Raw genomic sequence first — 23,645 nt, 5'->3', positions numbered from 1 at the left:
TCTCTTTCGCAGCGTTGCGAAGCTGAAGTAACTTAGAAAGACATAAATGCTACGAGTTTTGTTACTATAAATCGGTTACAGAATTAGAAAAGGACAAGCAAAAAAGTGAAAACAAACACATTTGTTTTCGTTTTAAGATAGTAGAAAGCGCTGGTACATTTATTTCGTGTCGTGAGCGGTAAGACTCTCAAACTACGCGTGCGCATGCACTTATATATTCTCAAACTGTCACAAGAGGCAGACAAGATGCCTCCTTTTTGCTACTACGTGTACCTTTTTCGCATCTTGGGACGGCCTCACTCATTCTCCACCCCAGAGCTCATCCCCTTTGCGCATAACTGACGCCCTGACGGCGGTGTGGTCTAGCCGAGAGGCCCTGGGATCGAGAATGGTCTACTAATTCAAAGGTATTTTGCGCAGTTTACAACAATGCGGAAAAGAAGATCTTAGCAAGGACTTTTGAAATTCAAAAAAATTATGTTGTCGATGCTCAACTTTTATCCATGATTGTTGGGAGATCGCCTCCCCCATCGCTCCCCCAAGGTCAAAAAGGTGAAAAAATGAAGGAAAATGACCAAAATGCTAGTTTGCCAACCAGAAGGAAGTTTTGCGGCCATTTCCGGTTTATCATCACTTTGTAGCTCGGGTGCACTTTTCATACCCGCGTTATTTTGACAACAACAACGACAACAAGCTTTGTTTTACATTTTTCACAGGCGAGTAAATTAACAACAACGACGGCGGCAAGCTTTATTTTACATCAGATATATCTCAACTGGTTGGTTTAAAAATTTTACCACCGTCTGGTTAGCATAGGCTAGTCGATTGAGGAGTTACTTGAGAAGAAAGAATTTGGTATATATCAAGTTTGTATACACATATATACGTCTTATACGTAACATGGCTTTGAGATACATGGTATACAAATCACATACTGAATAAGGCAGGCTACCCGAGAAAAAAGCAAATCAAAACAGACTTAAAGGAACAGTGTCACCTATTTTTATTGTCACTTTTAAATAGCTAGAAAATATATTTGAATCGACAGAAACGTTAAAATAATGGTTCTGTTTTGTTGAGAATAACCCTACTAGTGAACAGAAACTAGTATCATTCATCTCTGGCTGCAGATGGCTTGGATGTACTGAATAGGTTGCAACTTGAAAAAATTGGTCATTTGTTTCAAACTCTTCCTGTGTATTTTGGAGTTTATTTTTCGGGCTCGGAGAAATCATTTCATATTTTCCTCCCGGTCGGTGCTCTAAGAGCACAAAAAAAAAACGTTAAAATAATGGTTCTGTTTTGTTGAGAATAACCCTACTAGTGAACAGAAACTAGTATCATTCATCTCTGGCTGCAGATGGTTTGGATGGACTGAATAGGTTACAACTTGAAAAAAATTGGCCATTTGTTTCAAACTCTTCCTGTGTATTTTGGAGTTTATTTTTCGGGCTCGGAGAAATCATTTCATATTTTCCTCCCGGTCGGTGCTCTAAGAGCAACTTCAGGTTAGAGAAGAGGTGCTTTGTCAAGCATTTGAGCAGTTTTATCTAACCGCATACAGCAAAATCTCCGCAGTGACAATGCCCCTTCAACAGCTTGCGGGCAGACATCTTCTATTTCCTTTGAGCGAAAAGAAGGGACGATTGTGCCCACACTAAGAAAGGTGTGTATCAAACGAAGGACCTTTTCTGGTAACTATCCTTAGCTGTAGGTAATAAGATGCGAATTGCCGTCTCCCTAAAACTAGTTACGGCTCTCGTTTAAAAGGAGACACGTTTATCGCCTGTTTCAGAAAACATTGAAGGTCATTTCATACCTTAGCCCTTGGAAGCAAAGCTCGAAAACCTTTCTTCGAATGTTCAGTTCGAGAACGAAAAGAAAAAAAAAGAAAGAAAGAAAGAAAGAAAGAAAGAGAGAGACACTTCCTGTTGCTTCGGTTGTCGAAAAAAGAGCATAAAAACAAGAAATTGAGAAAGGAAAGTTCCTTGGAGATGCGTGACACTTGAAAATGTTTTCGGGTTGGATTGATGTAAAAATAATTATCAAAAAGTGTCAAAAATGGTTTCAAATCATTTTTGACACTTTTTGATGATTATTTTTATATCAATCGAAAACATGGAATTTCCGTGGACACTTCCTGAGATTCTTCCTACAGGCCAAGTAATTAGCATGAAATTTCCTAAACATGAATAATAGAATTGATGCGAAATGGGCAACTTTAGAGGACTGCAGATCAATTATTTATCGTAATTTTTCTCAATAACTTCAATTAGAACAAAACAATGGAAGTTTAGCTTATCAGAGGCCGCAGAACACCACAGTATAATCACGTGACACAGTTGCGCAATACCATTGGTCCACGTCGAGAGCTGTATCCCAAAGTGCCTCACGTTTCCTCACGTGCTTTTATTTGTGAATTCCAATCAGCCGCCATCTTGTTCCTGTGTCTGAGCAACGCTGAAGGTTTGCCTTATTTTTAGCTTAACGCCTTGTGAGTCAGTTGTGGTACTTTTGCAGGGTTTGATCTCGATTTCTTGCGCTATTTTTCCAACAGAATATGACCAGTGTCGCAGCTTTGGCTGGGATACCCGCGTCCACCGGAACAAAGGTGAGGAAGCCGACGCGATCGATCCACACGCGCTGTAGTTAGCGAAATGAATCGACTGCGAAAACGGCAACGGATTTTGACTTCCGTGAAAGTCATTAGAAGCGATTGTTATCTTTGCTTTGAGTGCTCAAGCTTGGTTTGTTTAATGGAGAGAAAGTGAAAGAATCGCAAACCGTTAGATAGGTTGAAGGAAGTCGTTTAACGATAGAGCTGTTTCTGAGTTAGGATAGAAATCGACTTTTGCGGATTTGTGGTTGGCAGGTATCGGTCCATTTCAGTGGGTTAAATGACAGCTTACGAAAAAACTTTGCCGTTGTAGTTCTTTCGAAATTACACAGGGATGCGAATTTCCTTTTCTAAAAGCAAGCATACTTAACTTGTTCCTGCAAATGGTGGAGTCGATCGATTAATATTGCGAAAATGTCTTGCAAGTGGCGGTAAATTCAAGTCATCTAACATATGTTGTTTATACTCTGGGAACAATCCAAATTTATCGAAATCTTGTTCTTATTGAGATCGTTATTGCACCAACTCGATGCTATGGGTTTTTACTTAATATCGTTCAGAATGGATTAAAACCCCGGCGTGCAAAATTTTAATTTTTCGCCTTCAGTGTGTCAAAAAGTCTTCGCTCTGTGGTAGATATTTTCACTCCTGTTTACTAATTGATTAGCTTATTTAAGACGCCAAAATACAAAGTTAACCAAAGTTCTTCACTACTTTTTCGCAATGGAGCGCAAATCTAGTTTGGATCCCAAGATTGCGTTTCATTTCCTCTCCATTTTGGTAGTTTTTATAGCTGACGATCTTTATTGAAAACTAAATGCGAAATAAAAACATTCTTTAGCTCTCGGAGCGTTTCTATGACGTTGTCGCCTATCATCATAAATTTTTAATTCAACCCTTGAGGTGTTTTTGTCTTGCCTTTTCAATGAAGATTTCACGTTTGGGTTTTGTTTGAGAAAAAAGGTAGTCTGCCTTATTGTAAGCGCTAGAATATATTTTGACTATTTTCCTAGCTTGCGGTATATTGTACGCGGAAATGAAACCCGTTTAAAGGGTTGCTTTTGTGTTGTTAAATTTCACGTGAATTAATGTTTACACAACTTTTTTTATACTTTTCGCTACAAGACATTTTAGCAAATAAACGAGTTTTTTCTCTCTCATTGGAGCAAACTTGTAATAAAAAAAAATAGTTATGATGCAGTCTTCAAATATAATAATATATGGAAGGTTTTTGAAAGTTCGCCAGATTTGGATGGGAATTTTGCCATTTCCCCAGAGGGTTGTTTTCAGAAGTGACAAGGAAATGCCAAGCAGCTAAATAAAAAAATTGATAATTAAAAAATATATTACACGTAGCTGCACAAAAATAGTGTCTTAAGTCACCATAGAATGCTCACTTGCATATTGTTGTCAGGCCTTTTCCAGCATGAGTGTTTCTTCTTTTGAAAATACTGAGTCATACACTGTATGTTGGTCATAAGGTCCTGACATCATCTTAAAAATTTCTGAGCACTCTGGTAAACTTATAAACACTCTGTACATTTGGAAGTGTTCATTCTCCCTTCTTTCTAGAGGTAAGGTTCACGGTAAATTCCACTTTCCCCGAACTAGCTTTCTGGTGTTGCAAAACTGTATTGCTTTTATTAAGAGCTGTTCCTTCAATATTGACATCTTCCCCTCAACTGATTTCCTTGTCCCTTTGGAAAAGACACAAGCGATTGTACTTCAGGTAGTATTCAAGGCATTATAGCAGGTTTAATACACAAACTTATAGCCGTTCAATTTTGTCTTCCCTTAATGTGAAGTCTTTTATCCGTTAGATGGATATATATTTTTATAGAGGTTCTTGATGTCCTTGTAGAAATTGTCATGTCAAGTGCTAGTGCCATCAGCGCCAAAACATCCAAATGCCACATACATGCATACACTGAATGCTTTAATCAATCTGAGTCTTTTTTTTTTTTTTACTTTATCCGTTACAGCGTACAGCCGAAGATTTACTTAGTCTAACAGGTAAATATTTTCTATATTTTTAGTATAAATAAAAATTCCATTACATGCACACTGTAACTTGACAGACAGTCGGAACAGAACTGATCAACAAACTCTTTTTATTTACTCTATTTTGTTTTCTTTTTAGGGCTGATGGGGGATCAAAAAAAGGTACGTTAAATGTAAAGGAATGTTAAAAAAAGTGTTTAATACACTCTGCTTGAAAAATATGACTGGACATGTATGTTTTGAGATCAACCCATAATTTCTAGTAGATTCTCCATAATTTGTTGTGTCGACTAGCCAATTGATTCTCCCCCCCCCTCCCCCCCCCAAAAAAAAAATCAAGATAGTACGCTGTAGATGCCTGGACAAGTTTGGAATGTGACTGATCAAAATAAAGATTTTGTGGGGCGTGTCCAGTTAAGGAAGAAAAATTATTTCCAGCAGATTGAACCGATGGATTAAGTCATGGGGAAAAAATTCAAGATGGCAGATGTCTAGACAATTTTGAAGCAGCCGTTGTATTTTCAATGATTCTTCCTTCCGGTCACCTACCCCAGACCTCCTTGTTTTGCTTAGTCAAAACATGCCGATGTGGCAGTCACAAGTTCAAGTCCTGCTACATTTCACGCCAAATTTTTAAATATTTTTGGCTTTGACAGCTAGCACTTCAAAGGCTCCAAACAATTTTAAAACATTAAAAATGAATTTAAAAAAAAATTAAAGAAATTATTTCAAAGTTACAGCAATTTCAGTCAATTCGACAGTATGCGAAGACTAAGAATTTCTAGTAAAAGTGAAAAATTGTTCGTTACTCAGTGACTTTTGGAGGTACTGGCAAGTTTTTATTTCAGAGAAAAAAAGGTGAAACTGAAAGCTGGTACTTTCCCATGTCAGTCGAAAAACCCCAACGCATGGAAAGATTATATTGGCACTTGATACTTTCGTCAAAAGTGTGGACACTTTCATGTCATCTTGTACATGTAATTTGTAATTTTGTAACAAAGATCTTTAAAGTTATTAATTTTTTTTTTCACAGGCAAGATTTGACACAGCTCCTTCCAAAGTGATTCATGTTCGTAATGTACCTTCAGATGCCATAGATACAGAGGTAAGATGCATTCAAAATTATTGAAATCCTTTTCAAATGAGCATTGTGCTTTTCTTGTGATTAATGCATAATATATAAATATAGAAGAGAACTAATGTTGTGATAGAAATCTGGTGTTATATTTTAAGCCTGGTGAATACAATTAAATGATAGATGTAGTCTTTTTTTCAGTCGTTGATGCTGAGAAAAAAGAAACTCTGAGTTGGCTTAACGATTTTCTTTTTCAGAGTATACCTGTGTCACTGTCTAAAAAAGTACATTTATTCATCAGGCTAGAAATATACCACCACATCACATTTCTTTCACATGCACAGTGCAGTGACATTCAAATCCTAGCAGTATGCAGTATGTTTGTCACATGAACCTAGTTTAATGGCCTTACTTCTCACGAGTCTCCTGTAGCTTAAAATGCATCAATGTGTTTTTATTTTTAGGTGCTTGAATGACATCATTGACTTTGATTTTAATTTTAAGCATAACACTGCCTTTCACGCTAGTGTAACAAACTCCATCTTCCAGCTCCCAAAACAAACTGGGAAAAACAGAAACTAACACACCAGGCATCAAAAGATTTGAACAATCTTAATCCAGAAATTCAGGGAACTGAATTGATTTTATTGTTTAAGAAGAAAGTGCAGCTTTTATCGTAGTATTTTGTTAATATCCAATTACTACCTTTTTAAATTATAATTTTAGGTATAGCAATGTAGTAGCTACAGTGCAGGCCAGAATTAAGCGAACCAAAACATACACGTAAAACGCGTCTGCTGCGGACGCGTATACGCGTCTAGAAATCTGCAGATGCGCGTCTAGTCAGACGCATTAGTATGTATGAGCTAGCTCATTGTTTTCATATTGTTAATCTTTCATTGTTCTTTTGAATTGCCTGGGAAAAGCCTTTCAGAAGGGTTTGACAAAGTATGACTCACTTGCCGACTTTCTTGTAGAACCGGCTCAGCGCAAGAACAACTCCATGTTGTTGAGCGCATAGAAGAAACTTGCATAGAAAAAACTTGCCGCGAGGCTTACTGTATTTTGCAAAACGAAATGAAATGATGAATACATCTGTAGAATTGAAGATATCAAAACTACAACAGTCAGACTTCTGTGTGTGACAAGCTAAAAGAGGAATAAAACGCCGGAAATGCAGAGTTTCGAAATTTAAAGATCTGTACTTTGCAAAACGAGCTCCGCGTAGATCGTGAAAGGATTTAGCTTGTTTGTTTATGTTTCTAAACACTTTTCTTATTTATTCCTTGCCGCAATGATGATTCGGTAGGTAGTTCGAGAATTATACAGTATTTTTGGGTAAATCGTATAGAATAAACAAATAAATTACGACCTGGAATAAAATCAGTAAATCCACCAAATGATTTTCAACAGACTTCGCTCCTCTAGCACGCTTCAGCTCAGATTTGCGACTTACCATGAACTTTCCCTCATGCTTCCTGAAGCATTTACTATTTCCGGCCGCAAAATGTAATCGTTCAGTTGACTTTAAAGATCCAAGGTACAGTGCAGCTCAGAAATAAGCAAACCAAAATGTGCGCGTAAAACCCGTATAATACGCGTATGCGTATATACGCATACGCGTATTGACATATACGCATACGCGTATACGCGTATGTCTCATTAGTATGTATGAGCTAGCCTATTGTTTCTTCTATTGTGGAAAGGTCATTGTTGATTTCAATGGGCATTTCAAAAAAACACTGAAAAAATGGTGGTCAAGCTGCATGTTTGTTGATCGTCTTGTGCTTATTCCGGCTGTTTGTTGTTGACCGCTGTCAATTGAGCGTAATTTATATCAAGTGTATGAGTATCAATTTTTGCTCAAATCTCCTCATTAATGTTGCCAAAACGATAAGCCTCATGTTAACAGGAAACCACTTGATATTTTAATTGTCTTTTCTGAAGCACTCCATTTCTTGAGCCGCAATTCAGCTTATGCTAACGGCGGGATATTTTTTATAAAGGTTCACTTGCTTAACGCATAATGTTCGACGCGTAATGTTTACAAATGTGTGATCGGCCCATCATAGAAACTTTGAAGAAAACTCTTGGCTTTGAAGAAAGAGCGCTTTACCGTTTGAATCAGCGAATTCTGCTAAAGAGAATCGGAGATAGCGTTTTTTCAGTCCTTGCCGTGACGCTACAAAGACAAATAACATTTCACACAATGGACTAACGCCGGCGCATGCCGAACCAAAACTTTTCCTTGCAGAAAAATTAAATAAATGTGATCGGGGCATCACAGGAAGTTTCAACAAAAATATTGCCAATGAAGGGAGAGCATTTTACCGTTTGAATCAGCGAATTCTGCCAAGGAGAACCGGAGATATCGCTTTTTTTGTTCTTTTTTTTTTCAGTCCTTGCCGTGACGCTACAAAGACAATAACATTTCACAATGGACTCACGCCAAACAGCTAGGAATTTCTTTCGGTTCTATTTTTCTTCTATTTTCCTATGAAAATAGCTGAGGGCCACGTTTTTAGTAACCGGGGGAAATCCCCGGCCCCCGCCTCTTAATGACAGCCCTGATTATTATTATTATTATTATTATTATTATTATTATTATTATTATTATTATTATTATTATTATTAGCCCAGTGGTAGAGCATCCAAACTTGTAATTGGAAGGTCATAGGTTCGACTCCTGTTGGGAGAACTTGGATTTTCTTTTTCTGAGTTTGCCTGTGTTATGGACTGAAAAATTACATCTGTCTAATGTTGTTTTTGGTTTTACCGTTGTAGTTGGTTGCCTTGGGGCTTACATTTGGACGGGTTAAAAATGTTCTCCTGTTAAAGGCGAAGAAACCGCATGAACCAACACAGGTTAGTATTACAGGTGTACATGTACGTAACAATAATAATAATAGTTCATTTATATAGCACACACATCCATTATTTGCCTGAGGTGCTTTACAAAAAATTTACCCTAAAAAATAACTTAGAAAACTAAGACTAGCAAAATACCTTAAAAAAACCCTAGAATCTAAAATTTAAAAATATGATAAAGAGTTACTCTCAATAAATTTAGTAAAAAGGAAAGTCTTGAGTTTTTTCTTAAATAATATCTATACATATATATAGATGTATATTCACATTATACGCCAGCTGCTATGACACTTTGCATATATAGGTGACTTCACAAGATGTTGGGAAATGTGGTTGCCAAAGTTTTTTACAACAGTGGCAATTGATTTGAACCATAATTTACTATTTACCATTCTCAAACAAAATAAAAGTAAGTGGTCATCCCAAACCTTAATAAATAAAATGAAGGACGTGATCATCTTAAGGACTTTAAGAAACCACAATGGCAACACCAATGAAAATATAAGTTTGCTTTACTTGTACTACGTTGTGATTTACAAAGAGGTCCTACCAAAACTACATGTAAAAATTGTCAAGAAGATTTGTGTGCTGCTCGATGTGGATGTCATTAAAGGATAAAGGTGTTAGGAAACTGCTTGAAGGAATGGAATTTGGCATTGTGGAAATAGTGTTTCAAAACACAACCTGTGTTGAGTTTTGCAGTCCTTAATGACTTGCATTGATCTTCCAGGAGTTATTTTGTTTAGAATTGTATTTTCCTTGTTCTTTTTCGACAGGGTTTCATTGAGATGGAGGACAAACAGGCTGCAGCAGCATTTCTAACTTATTACTCTCAGATTACTCCAACCATCAGGTAAATGTTACCATCTGACTGCAGTGCAAATATCGGCCAACAGAGCTTGATGCTGAGAAGGTTTCTGGTTCTCACTTAATTAAGGAGCATTGTCATGGAGATTGTGATGTTTGTTCGCCAAAACAGCTCAAATATTTGACTAAGAACCCTTTCTTTAACTTGAAATTGCTCTTAGAGGCAAGAACACCAGGAGGAAAATATGAAATGATTTTTTCATGGAAGAATAAACTATAACCAGTTTTAAACAGTTTCTCCAAAATCCAAAATAGTAACTTGAAAAAATTGGCCAACTTTTTCAAGTTGTAAACCATTTCCATCCCAGCCATCTGCAGACATTGATACCAGTTTCTGTGCCCTAGTAGGGTTATTTTAAACAAAATTGAACCATTATTTTAATGTTCCAGTTAATACAAATATGTTTTTTAGCTATTTAAAATGACACTAAAAGCAGGTGACACTGCCCCTTAAATGAATTTACTTATTCTGTGACTGATTTTTGTGGAAATTGAAGCTTTTGAAATACATGTATCTGTTCAACTTATGAGGCCCTACTAGGTTAAATTGAGGCAAATAACAAAGAGACAGCTCTTGAAATGAAATTGTGACAAATATAACTGAGAAACCAACAGTGACAATGAAGACTGATCGAGAATGGGTTGGACAGTGAATTTCTTACAGCAAACAAAACACATTTTTATAATGGAGATGTGAAATTATGGGCAGAATTTAGCTCTTCATTTATACACTCTATTTATACTTCTCACTTTACTCGCAGGGGACAAGCAGTTTATGTGCAGTATTCTAATCACCCGGAGTTGAAAACAGAACCTTCACAGCATTCTGCAGGGGTAAGGCAGTGGTGTTCAAGGTTATTGCTTATGAAAAATTTCATGGAGCCTACAAGACGAAAAGCTGAGAAGTTAGGAGCCCAACATGTGAAATGTTAGTTGCTGCGTCAAAAGGCGCCCAGAGCATTTTCGTGGGTGCCCCATGCTACTGGGTTTCTGTTAGGCTGCAGCCTTGGGTGTTGAAGCTTTTTTTTGAGAGTTTTGTGCCATGTATAGCATTTGGCATACATATACATGTGCATGCATTTTTAAACTTTGTGATTAGTGCAAAAAATTATTTCATTGTCTTCATGATTCATGCTGGCCTGCACCGCAGATGGACTCAACGGCCGGTAAATGCCGTCGGTGGTCCAAAACAAGGATTTGGGCGCTTATTCCAAGACGGTATACACCAACCGTTGATTCAGTCTAGATTCACGCAGGATAATGTTTTCTTGGGGACAATTATCCCTGCAGTTCCTAAGTTTCTCTGCCACATTTTTCTGCAGACATCTAAAATCATTGCAGCTGCCCAGGGCGACTTTAGTTCTTCACCTTACGCAGCTGATGGACAACAAGGAGCAGCTGCCGTTGCCGCTGCAGTAGCTAAAAGTGTTGGGAAAAGTAACGTCATCAGAGCAGTGATTGAGAAGTTGTGGTACCCTATTACAGTGGAAGTCCTGTACAAGGTATGCAGAAGTACCAGTACACAAATGTATTTGTCATTGCTCTCTGAATTCTTGTGCTCTCACCAGCCTTGAATGTCAATTTGAAGCCACAGGCCACACCACCCTCTGTATAGTGTATAAAAAGTTTTCATGTTAGCTCCAAGATGAATTTGAGTGACGATTAGATTGCAAGAAAAAAGATGGCTTGAACAGGAAGTTCCAGTATAAAAGGGGCCTGGCCAGGACATTCTCACCTTCAGTTATCAATCAACCATCAGAGCGTAAATAACTGAAAACACATGCACCTTTTTCTATGACTCTTTCCAATAAAATGGGCTTAGTTTATCGAGTAAACCCTAAACAAAGCAGAGCTTGATATCTTAAATTGCTATGGTGAGATTATGAAATTTTAAGGCATATTTTACAGAGGGCATTTGAGTCAACAACTTGCCACGACTGAACAGCATCTAAATTTGCATCTCACGCCCACAAAGGTGTGAAATGTAGGAGGGGCTTGCCCTTTTATAGCAGAACGTCTTGATTAAGGGTTTGATTTTTGGATATATAATTATATCCTGTATATAATTATGGCATATACATGTTTGCTATTGCAGAATGTCTTATGCTTGTAACAGCATATGATCATGTAAATTTGGACAGCTTGTTTAGAGACCTTTGTCTTCCCAATTATTCTATGCAAAAGAGGTCATGGACCTATGGAAATTCAAGTTCTGTGTTGTTCTATCCATAGATTTTTTCAAGTCTGGGAACTATCCTAAGAATTGTAACATTCACAAGAAATAGTAAGTATTATTTGCTCAAAAGCACATTGCATGTAACGGTTTAATTTAACTTGTCTTTTGATTTGTTTCCATCTTCTAAAATGTGCTGACCCCCAGCTGGTGGGAACTACAAAAACAGAACATATTGGCACTCTTTGTTGTGCATAATAATATATTTACATCCATTGCAAGGTAATTAATTTTAATTTATAATTAATTCCACATTTGTTTTTGTGCTTTTAGGCCAGTTTCAGGCCCTTATAGAATTTAGCTCTATAAGTGAAGCAGAACTTGCAAAATTGGTAAGAAACTTTGTTTTTGTACTTGGAACCAGTGGTTATGATTATGCATTTGTAACAAATTTCTTAAACTTAATTGGTTTTTAACTGTCCCAGCATGACCATTAGTAAGACAATAGTTTAGATCTTGCCTGAGGTGTTGGAAAGAATGCATTGTTAATAAGACAGTTTCTCTTTGATGGTTTCCCTTTTCACACATCTTGGAAAGATAGTCTTCTCTTTTGATTAACCACAGTTTAACAAAAAAATAATTGTACATGTGTGAATATTGATTTTAGTTGATAACAGGACTTTGTTTGAACTCTATAACTTGGTTTACAGCTGTTTTCAAAGACATTTAATTCCTCTTATATGCCGTTGTCTGATTTTGTTAATCACTTTTATGGTAATGTACTGAAATAGGCTCCACTCACTCTATTCTTTGCGTTATGTCATTCTAAATATATTTTGCCCTGTACAAAATGGGAACATTTACAAAATTGCCTTTCTTTGTGGCCCCCCTTTAACCCCCAATATCAAAGAACAAATTATCTTATCTTATCCCCATACTTTTCTTATAAGAGTGCTGGGGAGAAGTGATTAAAATACCCGGGGGGGGGGGGGGGGGTACTCCCCGGAATTCTTGGTGGGGGTGTGCCGCCCGGGTCTTCAAATCCCGACCCTATTTCAGACCTAAACATGCCATTTTCCACACCCGTTTTCAGACCTGACCTCTAAAATTCACACCCGTTTTCAGACCTGATAATTATGCATCAGTGCCGAACGGAAGTTGACGCAAGGAGTAAAAGTAAGCTGGAATGACATAGTTTATCTATTTCTTTTTCTCGCTATCAGTTAGTCGTTCCAGTTACGTACTGAGAAGAAAAATATGTTTGTAAGCTTTCGTAAATGTTCCCCGCCCCAAAAACCCGACCCGATTTCAGACCGTAATTGTCAAAATCTATACCCTATTTCAGACCAAAACGGCTCAAAAACCATACCCTTTGGGGCGGCACATACCTATATACCTTATATAGGGGAGTACCCCCCCCCCGGGTTAAAATATCAAGCAAGTTCACCTTGGGAGATCATATCCTTAATTCTAATGTCAAGGAGAAATTTGGTGCTGATCAATGCTAGGGATAAAAGAGTTAAATTCACAATTAAAGCAAATTCTTTCTGTACACAGTTTTCGTCATCCCCCCTTTCAATTGTATCACTAACTTATACAATTCACTATCTTCACTTTGAAGACGCTAGATGGACAAAACATTTACAATGGCTGCTGTACCTTACATCTTGAATTCTCCAAGTTAACTACCCTGACTGTGAAATACAACAATGATAAGAGCAAGTGAGTTTGTTTGCTGTTTAATATTGTTTTGTATGTTACTGTACTTTGTGGCTGTGAGTTTGTGGCATATGAAAAAGGGATTCTGATGCAGCACCAGGATAGATTGTTGTACAGTAGGGGAAGCAAAAGGCGCTATTTAGGAGAAACCCCAGTGTTGGTCACCTGCATTAGAAAATTGCTGCAGTATTTAAGCAAGAAGTTCCGCTATAAAAGGGCAAGCCTTTCCTTCCTTTCACACCTTTGTAGGCATGAAATGCAAATTTAGATGCCATTCAGTTGTGGCATGTTGTTGACATGAGCATCCTCTGAAAAAATATGCCTCAAATTTTGTAGTGTTACCACAGCAATATAAGACATTGGTTTCTAATTCGGTTAACAGGGTTTATTCCAAAAACTAAGCCAATTTTATCAGTAAGGTTCGTAGAAAAAGACACGTGTTGTTTGTCAGTTGATTACACTCCAGATGGTTGATTGACAACTGAAGGTGAGAATGGCCAGGCCCCTTTTATACTGGAATTTCTTGTTAAGTGTCAACGTGTTAAGTATAGAGCGCTAGTTGGGGACACCTTCCAGAATGAATGGCGACTTAGCCTTGTTCAACAAATAATTTTTTTAATCAATAGGAGAAAATGTTAATTTTCACACTAGTACATATACTTGCTCATTTTTGCAGAGATTACACACGACCTGACCTTCCCTCAGGGCCAAATGAAAGTCCCTTTGCTGGAGCTGACATCGCTGGATTAGCTGCTCTTGGTATTAAACCCAACTTCATTTAAAACTTAACTAATCCCATGCAAGGATGCATTTGTCCATCACAGTGATAATAAAATCTTTCTTTAGCTATTAGTTTTAACATAATATTGTTTGCGAAAGAAATGTGACATTATGTTTGAAGCCTGGTGAATAAACGAAAGATATACTTTTTCAAGCAATGACACAGGCATAGTTGCGATCTTGAATTTTTTTTTATTTGTAGTAAGACTTTCAATTCAATATTTGTACATGTAGGTAAGCTTGACCCTTAAAGCCCCAGTAGCAAGATGCAGTTCTGTCTATACTTATGATAATAGTTGAGGGAATATCAAGACATCTCATCTTCCAAGTTCATCCATCCATTTGTTTGTTTGTTATCAGCTGGTACCGCTGGTGGTGGTGCAAGTCTTATGGGTGCTCCTGCACTACTAAGTCTTCTTCCCCAAGGAGGATTACTTCAAGCAAGTAAGGCAAAAGTCACAATACACTTGTACATAAATTATGGGACCTTACGCCCCGCCCCCACCCCAGCTGCTTTGTCCATGAAATAAGCCTCCTCCCCTCAAATCTCAGTTACAAACACTCTCCTGAGAATAAGACCTTCGGAATTATAAGCCAAGGGTTTGTTGAGGGCAAGCTCTTTACAGCTGTTAGCTGAAAATGTTTCAAGCTCTTTTTATTGTCAATGGTGAAACATTTAAATTTAAATTTGTAAATTTGTATAGCGCATAATTTCATGACAAGATGATCAAATGTGCTTTACAGATTGGGGACACTCTCTAGATCGAATTGGAATTTATAAATGTTGGGTTTTGAGGTGAGGGGAAAATCCAGAGTACCCAGAGAAAAACCTCTCAGAGAAAAGGATGAGAACCAACAAGAAACTGAACCCATGTATGACACCGAGTCCGGGAATCAAACCTGAGCCACATTGGTGGGAGGGGAGTACTCTCTCCACTGCACCATCCCTGCTCTCCCCCCCCCCCCCCTCCCCCCCAAAAAGATAAAAGTTTAGTGATTTAAATAATTGTTATTGATTGTTGTTTTTTGTCAGATTTCTTGGCAGCTGCTGGTGGCCGAGGTCCCATGGGAATGGGTGGAACACCTGTTGTCCTGGTTAGCAATTTGAACGAGGAGGTGAGAATGGTTCGGAGTTGAAGCAGCTGTCCTGTTTGATGTGCATTTATTACACTTTAATTAGTTTACAAGGGTTTCAAGCAATTTTTTTCTCTAAAGAAATGTCATAACATTGCAGGACTTTAAAGTTTAGTTGAATCTTTCACCAGTTTGTGGGGAAAATGGTTCAGTTTTGTGGGGATACATCTTGATGGTGAAAGAAATTCTCCCAGCTAGTACTACAAGAAATGTGTGAAAAACGGTGAAGAGAATGTGTATGTTGATACTTGGACTAAAGTAAAATGGGTGAACCAAAATTATTGTGTGGATGTAAAAAAATGTTGAAATAATGGTTCAGTTTTGTTAACAATAATCCCTGCTTTGCTGTCAAATATTTGAGCAGTTGTCACCAACATATGTAGCAAAATCACCATGGTAGTGCCCCTTTAAGCTGTTTTGGTCTAAAATTACGTGTACAGGGTATTGATCTTTGTAGTTTTGGACCGAAAACGAGGAACCAGAATATTTCAGAATTAGGGATGCGCTAAAGTTGCTGGCCAATGAGCGGTCATTGAAGGAAATTCAACCAAACCATGGTGTTTATTTAACAAAGCAGAGCCGAGAAAATTGCTGCTTTCGAACGCCCTAAAGTGTTAACCCTTTAAGCCCTAACAGTGATAAGCATCAAATTTCTCCTTTTAATATCAATGCTCATTCAACCCCTGAGGTCATGGTAATTAAGGATATGATCACCCAGGGTGAATTTTCTTGTTATTTTATAACTTCTACACAGTACTTTTATAAGAAAAGTATGGGGACAAGATAGGAGAATTTGTTCTTTGATATTAGGGGTTAAAGGGTTAGAGCAGAACTCCTCTTTCAGCAAAGTGTTATGTAAGGTTTTGACCACATATAATTCAGATTTCTTTATTGTTCTTTCATTGCTATCTTGTTAGCAAAAATTAATTAAATTTAACATGTTTTAATTGTTTTAATCTGTGCTATATTTTCTTGTCCATTTCTCTCTAATTCTAATACTTTTGAGCTATGTACATGTAGGTAGTCAGTCAAAAGCTCACGCCATTTTCACTTTAACATCACTGCAGTTGGGTTGATTACTTTCATGGAAAAATGTTCACTGGTGTCATCTTAAATGGTTTTTCTGATTTATTGAAACGTTATGCAAAGACATTCTTCATCTGTTTATTGCTGTGGGTATTTTTTGTATTCTTCTTTTGACTCCTAAATAACTCACATATTATTTTAATTTCCCTGTTTTTATTTTATGTCTTAACCTCTTCTTTTCTGTTATAGCTCTGAATAACCCTTCTGCTCCAAGAAATCAAACCCAAACTCAATTCGCAAGGCTGTAACTTGTCATCCTATGGACAAAATCCTTAAGAGTTACCATTTAAATGAAAGCTACTGAGCAGTACTTTCATGTGGTACTGTTTGTTTTTTGCGTTTCTTTCATTTGTAAATCAACATTTTTCTTTTTCAAGTTGGTCTTGGCATCTGATGGGAGTAGAAGGGTTACTGTGATCTTGGAGTTTCCAGAGACATCCTTACTCATCTCATGTTTGTTTCCTTCTTTCCCTCATTATGCTGTTTGCGGCGCTGACTGACGTCTGCACCCCTCTCTCTCTTGCTGTCCACTCCAATCTGCTCACGTCCTTTGGAACCCACTCTCTAGAGGATAAACTGTGACATGCTATTCACTCTGTTTGGTACGTCTTTTTCCCGAGTCTCTGTCGACATTCAAAGCCTTTCTTTATCATTTTGTTTTCCATGGTTAGGGAAGCATGGATGGGTAAACTGCATTTGATTCAATGATATCATGTTATATTTTGAGTTTTATGTTTTTGTTTTGTTGTAAATGTTGTTGACATTTTCATCAGCGAACTAATACTTCTAACTCTTTTTTCTGAATTGTTCTTAAAAAGACTGTCCCACATAAACCACAATTACATGGTGGAAGGATATAAAATTATGAAATAATAGAACTGTTTCCCACAGTTTTTAGCAACTGCTATGAGCCACTTTCTTGTACTTGAATCGCTACAAAAATTTTAAGATGCTTGGCCAAAGCAGGGTTTAACCATACCAAGCACAGACACCTCTGCCTTGCCGTCCCTGTCAGTTGCCCTTTTGCAAACCCTGCTGTTACAGATTGGAGTTGAGGTCCGGCAAGCTGTCATTTCTAGTTGCCCTTATTTTCAAAGCAAGGTCTGATGCGAAACCCACACACATGAAAATGAATGCGAGTGAAAACTAGTCTTGACGTTGAAAGACTGTGCACTTGGCCTTGCACCCAGTCCAAGAACTGTAGTGTCCTAAGAGCATCAAGATATTTAAAGCATTGAATGCTATATGTGTGGTATGATATTTAAGTCCCCGTTAAGCTTACATTTTCTTTCCAATTCTATATGTTGATTTTTTAGAGCAATGCTCTATAGAATGAACAAATTATATCCTGGTGTGTGCTTTGCTGTTGTGGAGTATGCAGGTTGATTTTGCAAATCTCTCTGTTATAGGTGTGTATGGCGATGTAGTCCGTGTCAAAATTCTCTTCAACAAGAAGGACACAGCACTAATTCAGTTTAACCATGCCCAACAGGCTCAAACAGGTACAACATACACTAATGACCTCAAATCTGAAGGTTGTGGGTTTGATTCCTGCCAAGGTCAAAGATTTTTTCTTTTCGTCTTGTGATCTCCCATTTCCTTACTAGGGCTAACATTCAGTAGGGATTAAATACTGCAAAGTTAATCCTTTTATCCATCATTTGTGTCCTTTGTGCTGGCAGCGGCACATCCTCCACTAAGCTGTCTTCCTCTGAGCTACCTTACCCTGCAGATTGCCCAAAATATCAAAGGCTGTAGGTACATGTCACATTTAAGTTTTATAGCTAAACACAGATGTCAGTTGAAGGAATGTTCATTGAAAGTAGCTGTTGTCACTCAGTTTGTGGAAAATCTGGCTTGCAGGATAATGATTGTGGGAAGCAGTGTGATAGTGTAGGTTATCCCCCAAGTTTGTTTGAAATGAGTAAAAACCCATTATAAATAATGTTTCTGTTTCTTGATCAGTTTGATTGGTTTACTGTACATTAAAAATTTCCTTCCTCAGCTATAACGCATTTGAGTGGAGTAAGAGTTTATGGAAAAGAAATCAAAGTCACAGCGTCAAAACACAACTCAGTCTCGATGCCCAAAGAGGGAGATGTAAGTAACCTTTAAGATGGTTTTGATTCACTGTCCTAGGTATTTTTTTATCAGGTTAACTAGCTCCAATTTTCAACACCTTTTTAAAAGTTTGAGTGACCTTGCGGTTGTATGTAACAAACTGCTGGTGGTAGCTTGTTTTGGACGTGCACTTTGCCTTGGGGTGGTGATAATTCTTTTAACCTTGTGAAGCTGGAGTTGACAGTGCCTTTGTAAGAATGTCACTACTGTTCTGATCTTCATTTTTACTGAGAAGACACCTTCAGTGTACTTTGTCTTTTCTTTTACTTAATGCTTATCACAAATTTCACTGGTCAACACAGAAAGCCATTTTTTTTAACACCTTAAATTAATACTTGTAAGCAATTATTGAACCTGCTTGATTTTTTGTTTTACAGGAAAATAATTTAACAAAGGATTTCACAAATTCACCTCTTCATCGTTTCAAGAAGCCAGGATCCAAAAACTTCCAGAACATTTTCCCACCGAACAGAACACTTCATTTGTCAAATATCCCGTAAGTAAAATGTAGACATGTTGTTGGGGTGTTAAAGACCTGTACTGTGTAATGTATAATTGACAAATCTTCCTACTGGTACAGTCAACTCCCTCTATTGCAGACACCCTCGGGACACTGAGTTAGTATCCTTAATAGCGAGTCTGTAATAGCGCGAATTTATTTCAGTCAAACGTCTGTAATGTTTTTTTGCTGAGTTCATGATGAAGAAGTCACCCATTTGGGGTTACGTTGTGTTTTTATCACCGGAGCCATGGTCTGTCTCTAAAATGTTGGAATGCTTCTGGTAGTGGGTTAAGGAACCTTTAGGTGTACGGTGTGGCAGACTTTTTGTGTGTGAACATTCTGAGCAGGGTAGGTTGTCTGTTAAGGTTTTGAAGGTCTGATGGACCAACATCCTTGCTACATGTTGCCACATAAATCACTTCACAGAAACTGAAGATGACTGTTTCAACCTTTGGGTGTAAACTACGGGCTAGCTAACTGTCTTTATTTTTTTGGGGTGGTATTTTCACAATGGTTTGTTGTACAATTTGTAGAGAATCAACCACAGAAGAAGAATTGGTCGAGGCTTTCACTGATGCAGGGACAGTCACAGAATTCCGCTTCTTTCCGTAAGTACTGAAACTACTTTTAACAAGTAGTGCAGAGAAGGACAAACAACGAGTGGCATTTGTGACTTTACCCTTCCAATTTTTGTTAAAGTGCCTATGAAGCGAAAATTGCTTTTGTGTAGTTATAAAATTTGCACTTTAACATGTATGATTCTGAAGTTTTAGAGTACTGGGGTAAAACTTGTAGATTTTTACAAATGCTCAAAGTTGGGCTATTTTGCTTTCAGAAATGGTCAGAGGACTGGGTTGAGTTTTATGCTGAATTCCAAGTTGTGACGTCACGTTGGTGCCAAAAGTTTGTTTACTTTCATTCTGTTCTTGCCGCCGGAGAGGATTGTAGAAAGAGAAAAGCATGTCTAGTGATTCTGTGAATGATCGATTCTGGCAGCTCTCTTTGTTACGGACGCCAGCAACGCAATATCGCCCTCGCTGTCGCTTATTTTTCTTCTCTTCCGCCATGATGAATTGCAATTCTTGGCACCAACGTGACGTCAGCGGTTATTGTCACCTGGCATTTTGGCCGCGTGATTTGAATACCATTTTTGAAGGCAAAATAGTCCAACTTTGAGCGCTCACAAAATCGGCAATTTTTTACCCCAGCAATCTCAAACTTTGAAATCCCGTGTTTGAAAGGGTAAATTTTATAACTACCTTAAGACAATTTTCGCTTCATAGGCACTTTAAGTTCTGGATAAAATAAAATGAAGGGAATAAAAGAATTGTGAAGCAGGGCGAGCTTAAACTAACGTTTCAGGGAGGAGTTTTTTCACAGGATGTGCAAAGGTTCTTTTATCTTGAGCTGGAATGTAGGGCTGGCTTGATCAATTACATGAAAGCAATCGCTGGAGCTTAAGGCATGGCAATGCTTAGAACTCTGTAGATATTTTCTGTTGTGTGAGTTCCTACCTGTCATTACGTGTTCATGGTCATGTCTGGAAAAGTGTTCGGGTTGTTACACTGAAATAGCAGGCTTTACAGAAGCAATATTAATTTTTTCCGAGTTCTGACACGTACATTGTGTTTGGTACTTATCATTGTTTCTCTTACTAATAAAGTAATTTTGATCACAGGAAAGACCGCAAGATGGCTCTGGTAACAATGGCATCTACAGAAGAGGCAATTGATGCCCTCATAGTAAGTTTCGACAAGCAATTTCCTCATCAATATTATTGCCACTTTTATTTGAACTTCACCCTTCGTTTATTGTGTCACAAACATGCTAATTTATTTATTTCCCTGATCCCAACAGAAAATGCACAACTACAAAATCACAGAATCAAACCACCTCAGAGTATCATTTGCCAAGACGAGGACATCCTGAGCAATATCATTGAATGATAACTCACTTCTTTCTCGTTCTTCACCTTCTGTTTCTTCTTTCTTATGCAGCAACCTTTGAGACGTGATTACGTGCACACATCTTCTGCATTGGTAATGTTCCAATCAGGCTTTTGTGTGATATCACGTCATGCATTCATGCTAATGGTCTGCATTGAAGCTTCTTCCATTTTGTAATCAAAATTATCATGCGTATGGGTTTAAAATACAAGCTTTGCACATCTATTCTCTAGCCACCTCATTCTGTTCGCTTTACTCTTAGTTCCTTCTGAATTTCCTGCTTTCTTTCAATGTTGTATCGTAGTTTTTGTCACCTTTTTGACATCCGTTTGATAATTCTATGATGAATTCCTCTCAGCTGACCAACTTAACCCTTGCTTTAACCTCTGAGATCAAAGAGCAATTTCTCCTATTTTGTCCCCATACTTTTCCTATAAAAGTACTGGGGAGAAGCTTTTTAAAAATTAAGGAGATTCACCTTGAGTGATCATATCCTTAATTCTCATGACCTCGGGTTGAATAAGCATTGATATTACAAGGAGAAATTTGATGCTGATCACTGTTAGGGCTTAAAGGGTGAAATTGTTAGAACTCCCTCCCCACCCCGAAAATACTAATTTGTCGTCATTCTCTTGTTTAAAATTTTTGTGGAAGTGAACGTTCAAAGTGGTGAAGTTCCACGTTTATGCTTGTGATTCTGTGGCCTGCAGTTTCTGAATTTGTTTGGCCAGTTGAAATGGAGCCCATCAAAAAGTTGTCAAACAGTTGTCAAACTAATAAAAAGTACTTTGTTAGTTGGTCACGGTATAGAGCACAACACTTTTAATACTCACACTCAAAGGGCAAAGCTCTTGTTGTCTCAAGTTTTGTTGTACACTCAGAATTATGTAAGCCATCCGTTCATAAGACTTCAAGGTAGGAAAAAAATTGCTATGAGTATGAAACTGCTTTTAATATTCCCCTGTAAAAATATACTTGTAAGTCTAGTGTACTGTTTTAGGAAAATTGCTGTTGAAGTTTTTTTCTTTCATAATGATGTCATTTGACTACATGTTCATCATCCAGGGCACTTAAGTCAACGATAGTTTATTTGCCTTTTCTGTAATATATTTACAATTAATTGAGTGTTTAATGTATGGCGAGGTGACCTCAACCAAAATTTCTCGTTGGATTAAGGACAGAATTTCAAATAAAATGACAGTTTGGATACAAATTTTCTTTGGTCCCATGTTGGCCATACTGAAAAAACAAAGAAGAGAGGTTCTGAATAATTAAAGATAAAAGAATTTCTGAAATCGGTCATCAATAAGTGTCTAACCCAAAAGGTGCAATTTCTTTTGGAACATAACATGCAAAAATGGACAAATCTTTTCACTTTATTCTGAAATTTCTAGAGGGTTTGGTTAATGAAGAGTGTAATTTTTTTCTCTTTCTAATAAGGGCTATTCTTGGGATTTTTTTAAAAATTTACAATATGGTGTAGTTGTGGTAAGATGACAACATTATGAAGACATGATACTGCTAACTTTACTTCTTCTCTTACACTGCTAAACTCATTTATTCTTTTGCCTTGTTATGGCATTTTGTTTTGTTAAAGTTTCTTAGTTCATAACCCTTAAAACTTTGTTGACTGCTGTTTGTGCCTTTGAATAGTCGAGCAGGAGAGCTGCTGGCTTCAGTCTTGTTGAGCTTGGGTTGCTTTGTTACTTCTGAATATAAATATATTAAACACCTATTTTGAACTGCGAAAGAAGATTAGTACGCAACTTAAGCAGTCGTGAAAAGAAAGCCTGAAAAAAAAAAAAAAAAAATTCAAGCTTGAATGGGATCTGCGCCCTGCACTGGCACCACAGAGGTCATGGGTTGGAATACTGTTCAAGCCTGAATTTTTTTCAGGCTTTCTTTCGCAACTGCTTAAGTTGCGTACCAACTGTGAAGATCTTTCCATTTAATTTGTTATCTCTCCTGCTCAACTATCCAGAGGGAGGCAGCCTATAGAGGTCAAAAGAAATCTTCTCCTTACCAATCATTGTATTTATATTTTAGCATTCATAAGGAGAATTTAAAGAAAATCAAGATTTACATGTGCTTGCAGTTGATTATCATATTTTCTTCGTTCTTGTCACCCGTGGCGTACTGGCCCCAGTTGTTCAAAGAGTTGATCACTTTACCAGTTGGAGTGCATTTTATATGCTGCATATTGACTTATCTGCTGGATAGAATTATCCACTCTTTGGGCAACTGGGGCCTGGTGTATCGTTACTGTGAGGGGAAGATTTCTTTTGTTGCTTGAGAATGAAAAGGGTTGTGGAATTAAATACTCGTCAGATCAAGTAATTTGCCCTGGTCATTTTTTGGTGATTTTTATTATAATGCATGGGTGTTTGAAATTTAAATTGAAGACCCGTGATTATGGGTTAACTGGGTTAATTGGGATTTGAATTCACTTTTGTTCTAGGATTTAATGATATAATTTTAATTTGTGGTGGGGGTTTTCCATTTGTGCTGCAAGATATTACTTTGATTGAGTCTGCTTAATGTAGTTCTTGTAGCACGAGCGACGTAGTCGTAGAAGCAATTTTTGCTAATCACAACTCGAAAATAGAAACTATTACAGTGGAACCTCAATTTAAAAAGGTGCCAAGGGACAAAGGATATTGGTTTGTTATATCGAGGTTCTATTCCATACATTTTAAAAGGACGGGCTAGAGAATATCGTTCATTATACCAAGGACTTAGTTGTATGGAGGTTCGTT

The 23,645-nt window shown here is 37.5% G+C and overlaps 1 protein-coding gene across 1 annotated transcript; it reads left to right on the top strand.

Annotated features, from left to right (window-relative positions):
- The first annotated feature begins 2,406 nt into the window (after positions 1 to 2,406).
- On the top strand, positions 2,407 to 22,981 carry LOC146475454 (polypyrimidine tract-binding protein 1-like). Its single transcript, XM_085115898.1, has 22 exons — positions 2,407 to 2,466; positions 2,558 to 2,611; positions 4,600 to 4,630; positions 4,758 to 4,780; positions 5,652 to 5,723; positions 8,478 to 8,558; positions 9,338 to 9,414; positions 10,190 to 10,262; positions 10,751 to 10,930; positions 11,661 to 11,712; positions 11,935 to 11,993; positions 13,223 to 13,323; positions 13,997 to 14,079; positions 14,461 to 14,544; positions 15,134 to 15,216; positions 16,889 to 16,922; positions 17,730 to 17,822; positions 18,326 to 18,420; positions 18,819 to 18,937; positions 19,477 to 19,551; positions 20,622 to 20,685; positions 20,801 to 22,981. The coding sequence occupies exons 2-22, from the start codon at positions 2,561 to 2,563 to the stop codon at positions 20,870 to 20,872; spliced, it is 1,602 nt and encodes a 533-aa protein (XP_084972024.1). The 5' UTR covers positions 2,407 to 2,466; positions 2,558 to 2,560; the 3' UTR covers positions 20,873 to 22,981.
- Positions 22,982 to 23,645: the final 664 nt, after the last annotated feature.

This window comes from Pavona decussata, unplaced genomic scaffold (genome assembly GCF_977016875.1).
Source record: "Pavona decussata unplaced genomic scaffold, jaPavDecu1.1 SCAFFOLD_84, whole genome shotgun sequence".
In the NCBI taxonomy this organism is placed as follows: Eukaryota; Metazoa; Cnidaria; class Anthozoa; order Scleractinia; family Agariciidae; genus Pavona; species Pavona decussata.
The sequence above is the reverse complement of the archived record's forward strand: the minus strand, read 5'-3'. Positions and strand labels throughout refer to the sequence as shown.

Excerpts from the sequence above, each read along its gene's own strand:
- LOC146475454 (XM_085115898.1), top strand. The coding sequence starts at position 2,561 with ATGACCAGTGTCGCAGCTTTGGCTGGGATACCCGCGTCCACCGGAACA. Across the intron at positions 10,263-10,750 it reads CTTCACAGCATTCTGCAGGG|ACATCTAAAATCATTGCAGC; the intron begins GTAAGGCAGTGG and ends ATTTTTCTGCAG. Across the intron at positions 10,931-11,660 it reads CAGTGGAAGTCCTGTACAAG|ATTTTTTCAAGTCTGGGAAC; the intron begins GTATGCAGAAGT and ends TTCTATCCATAG.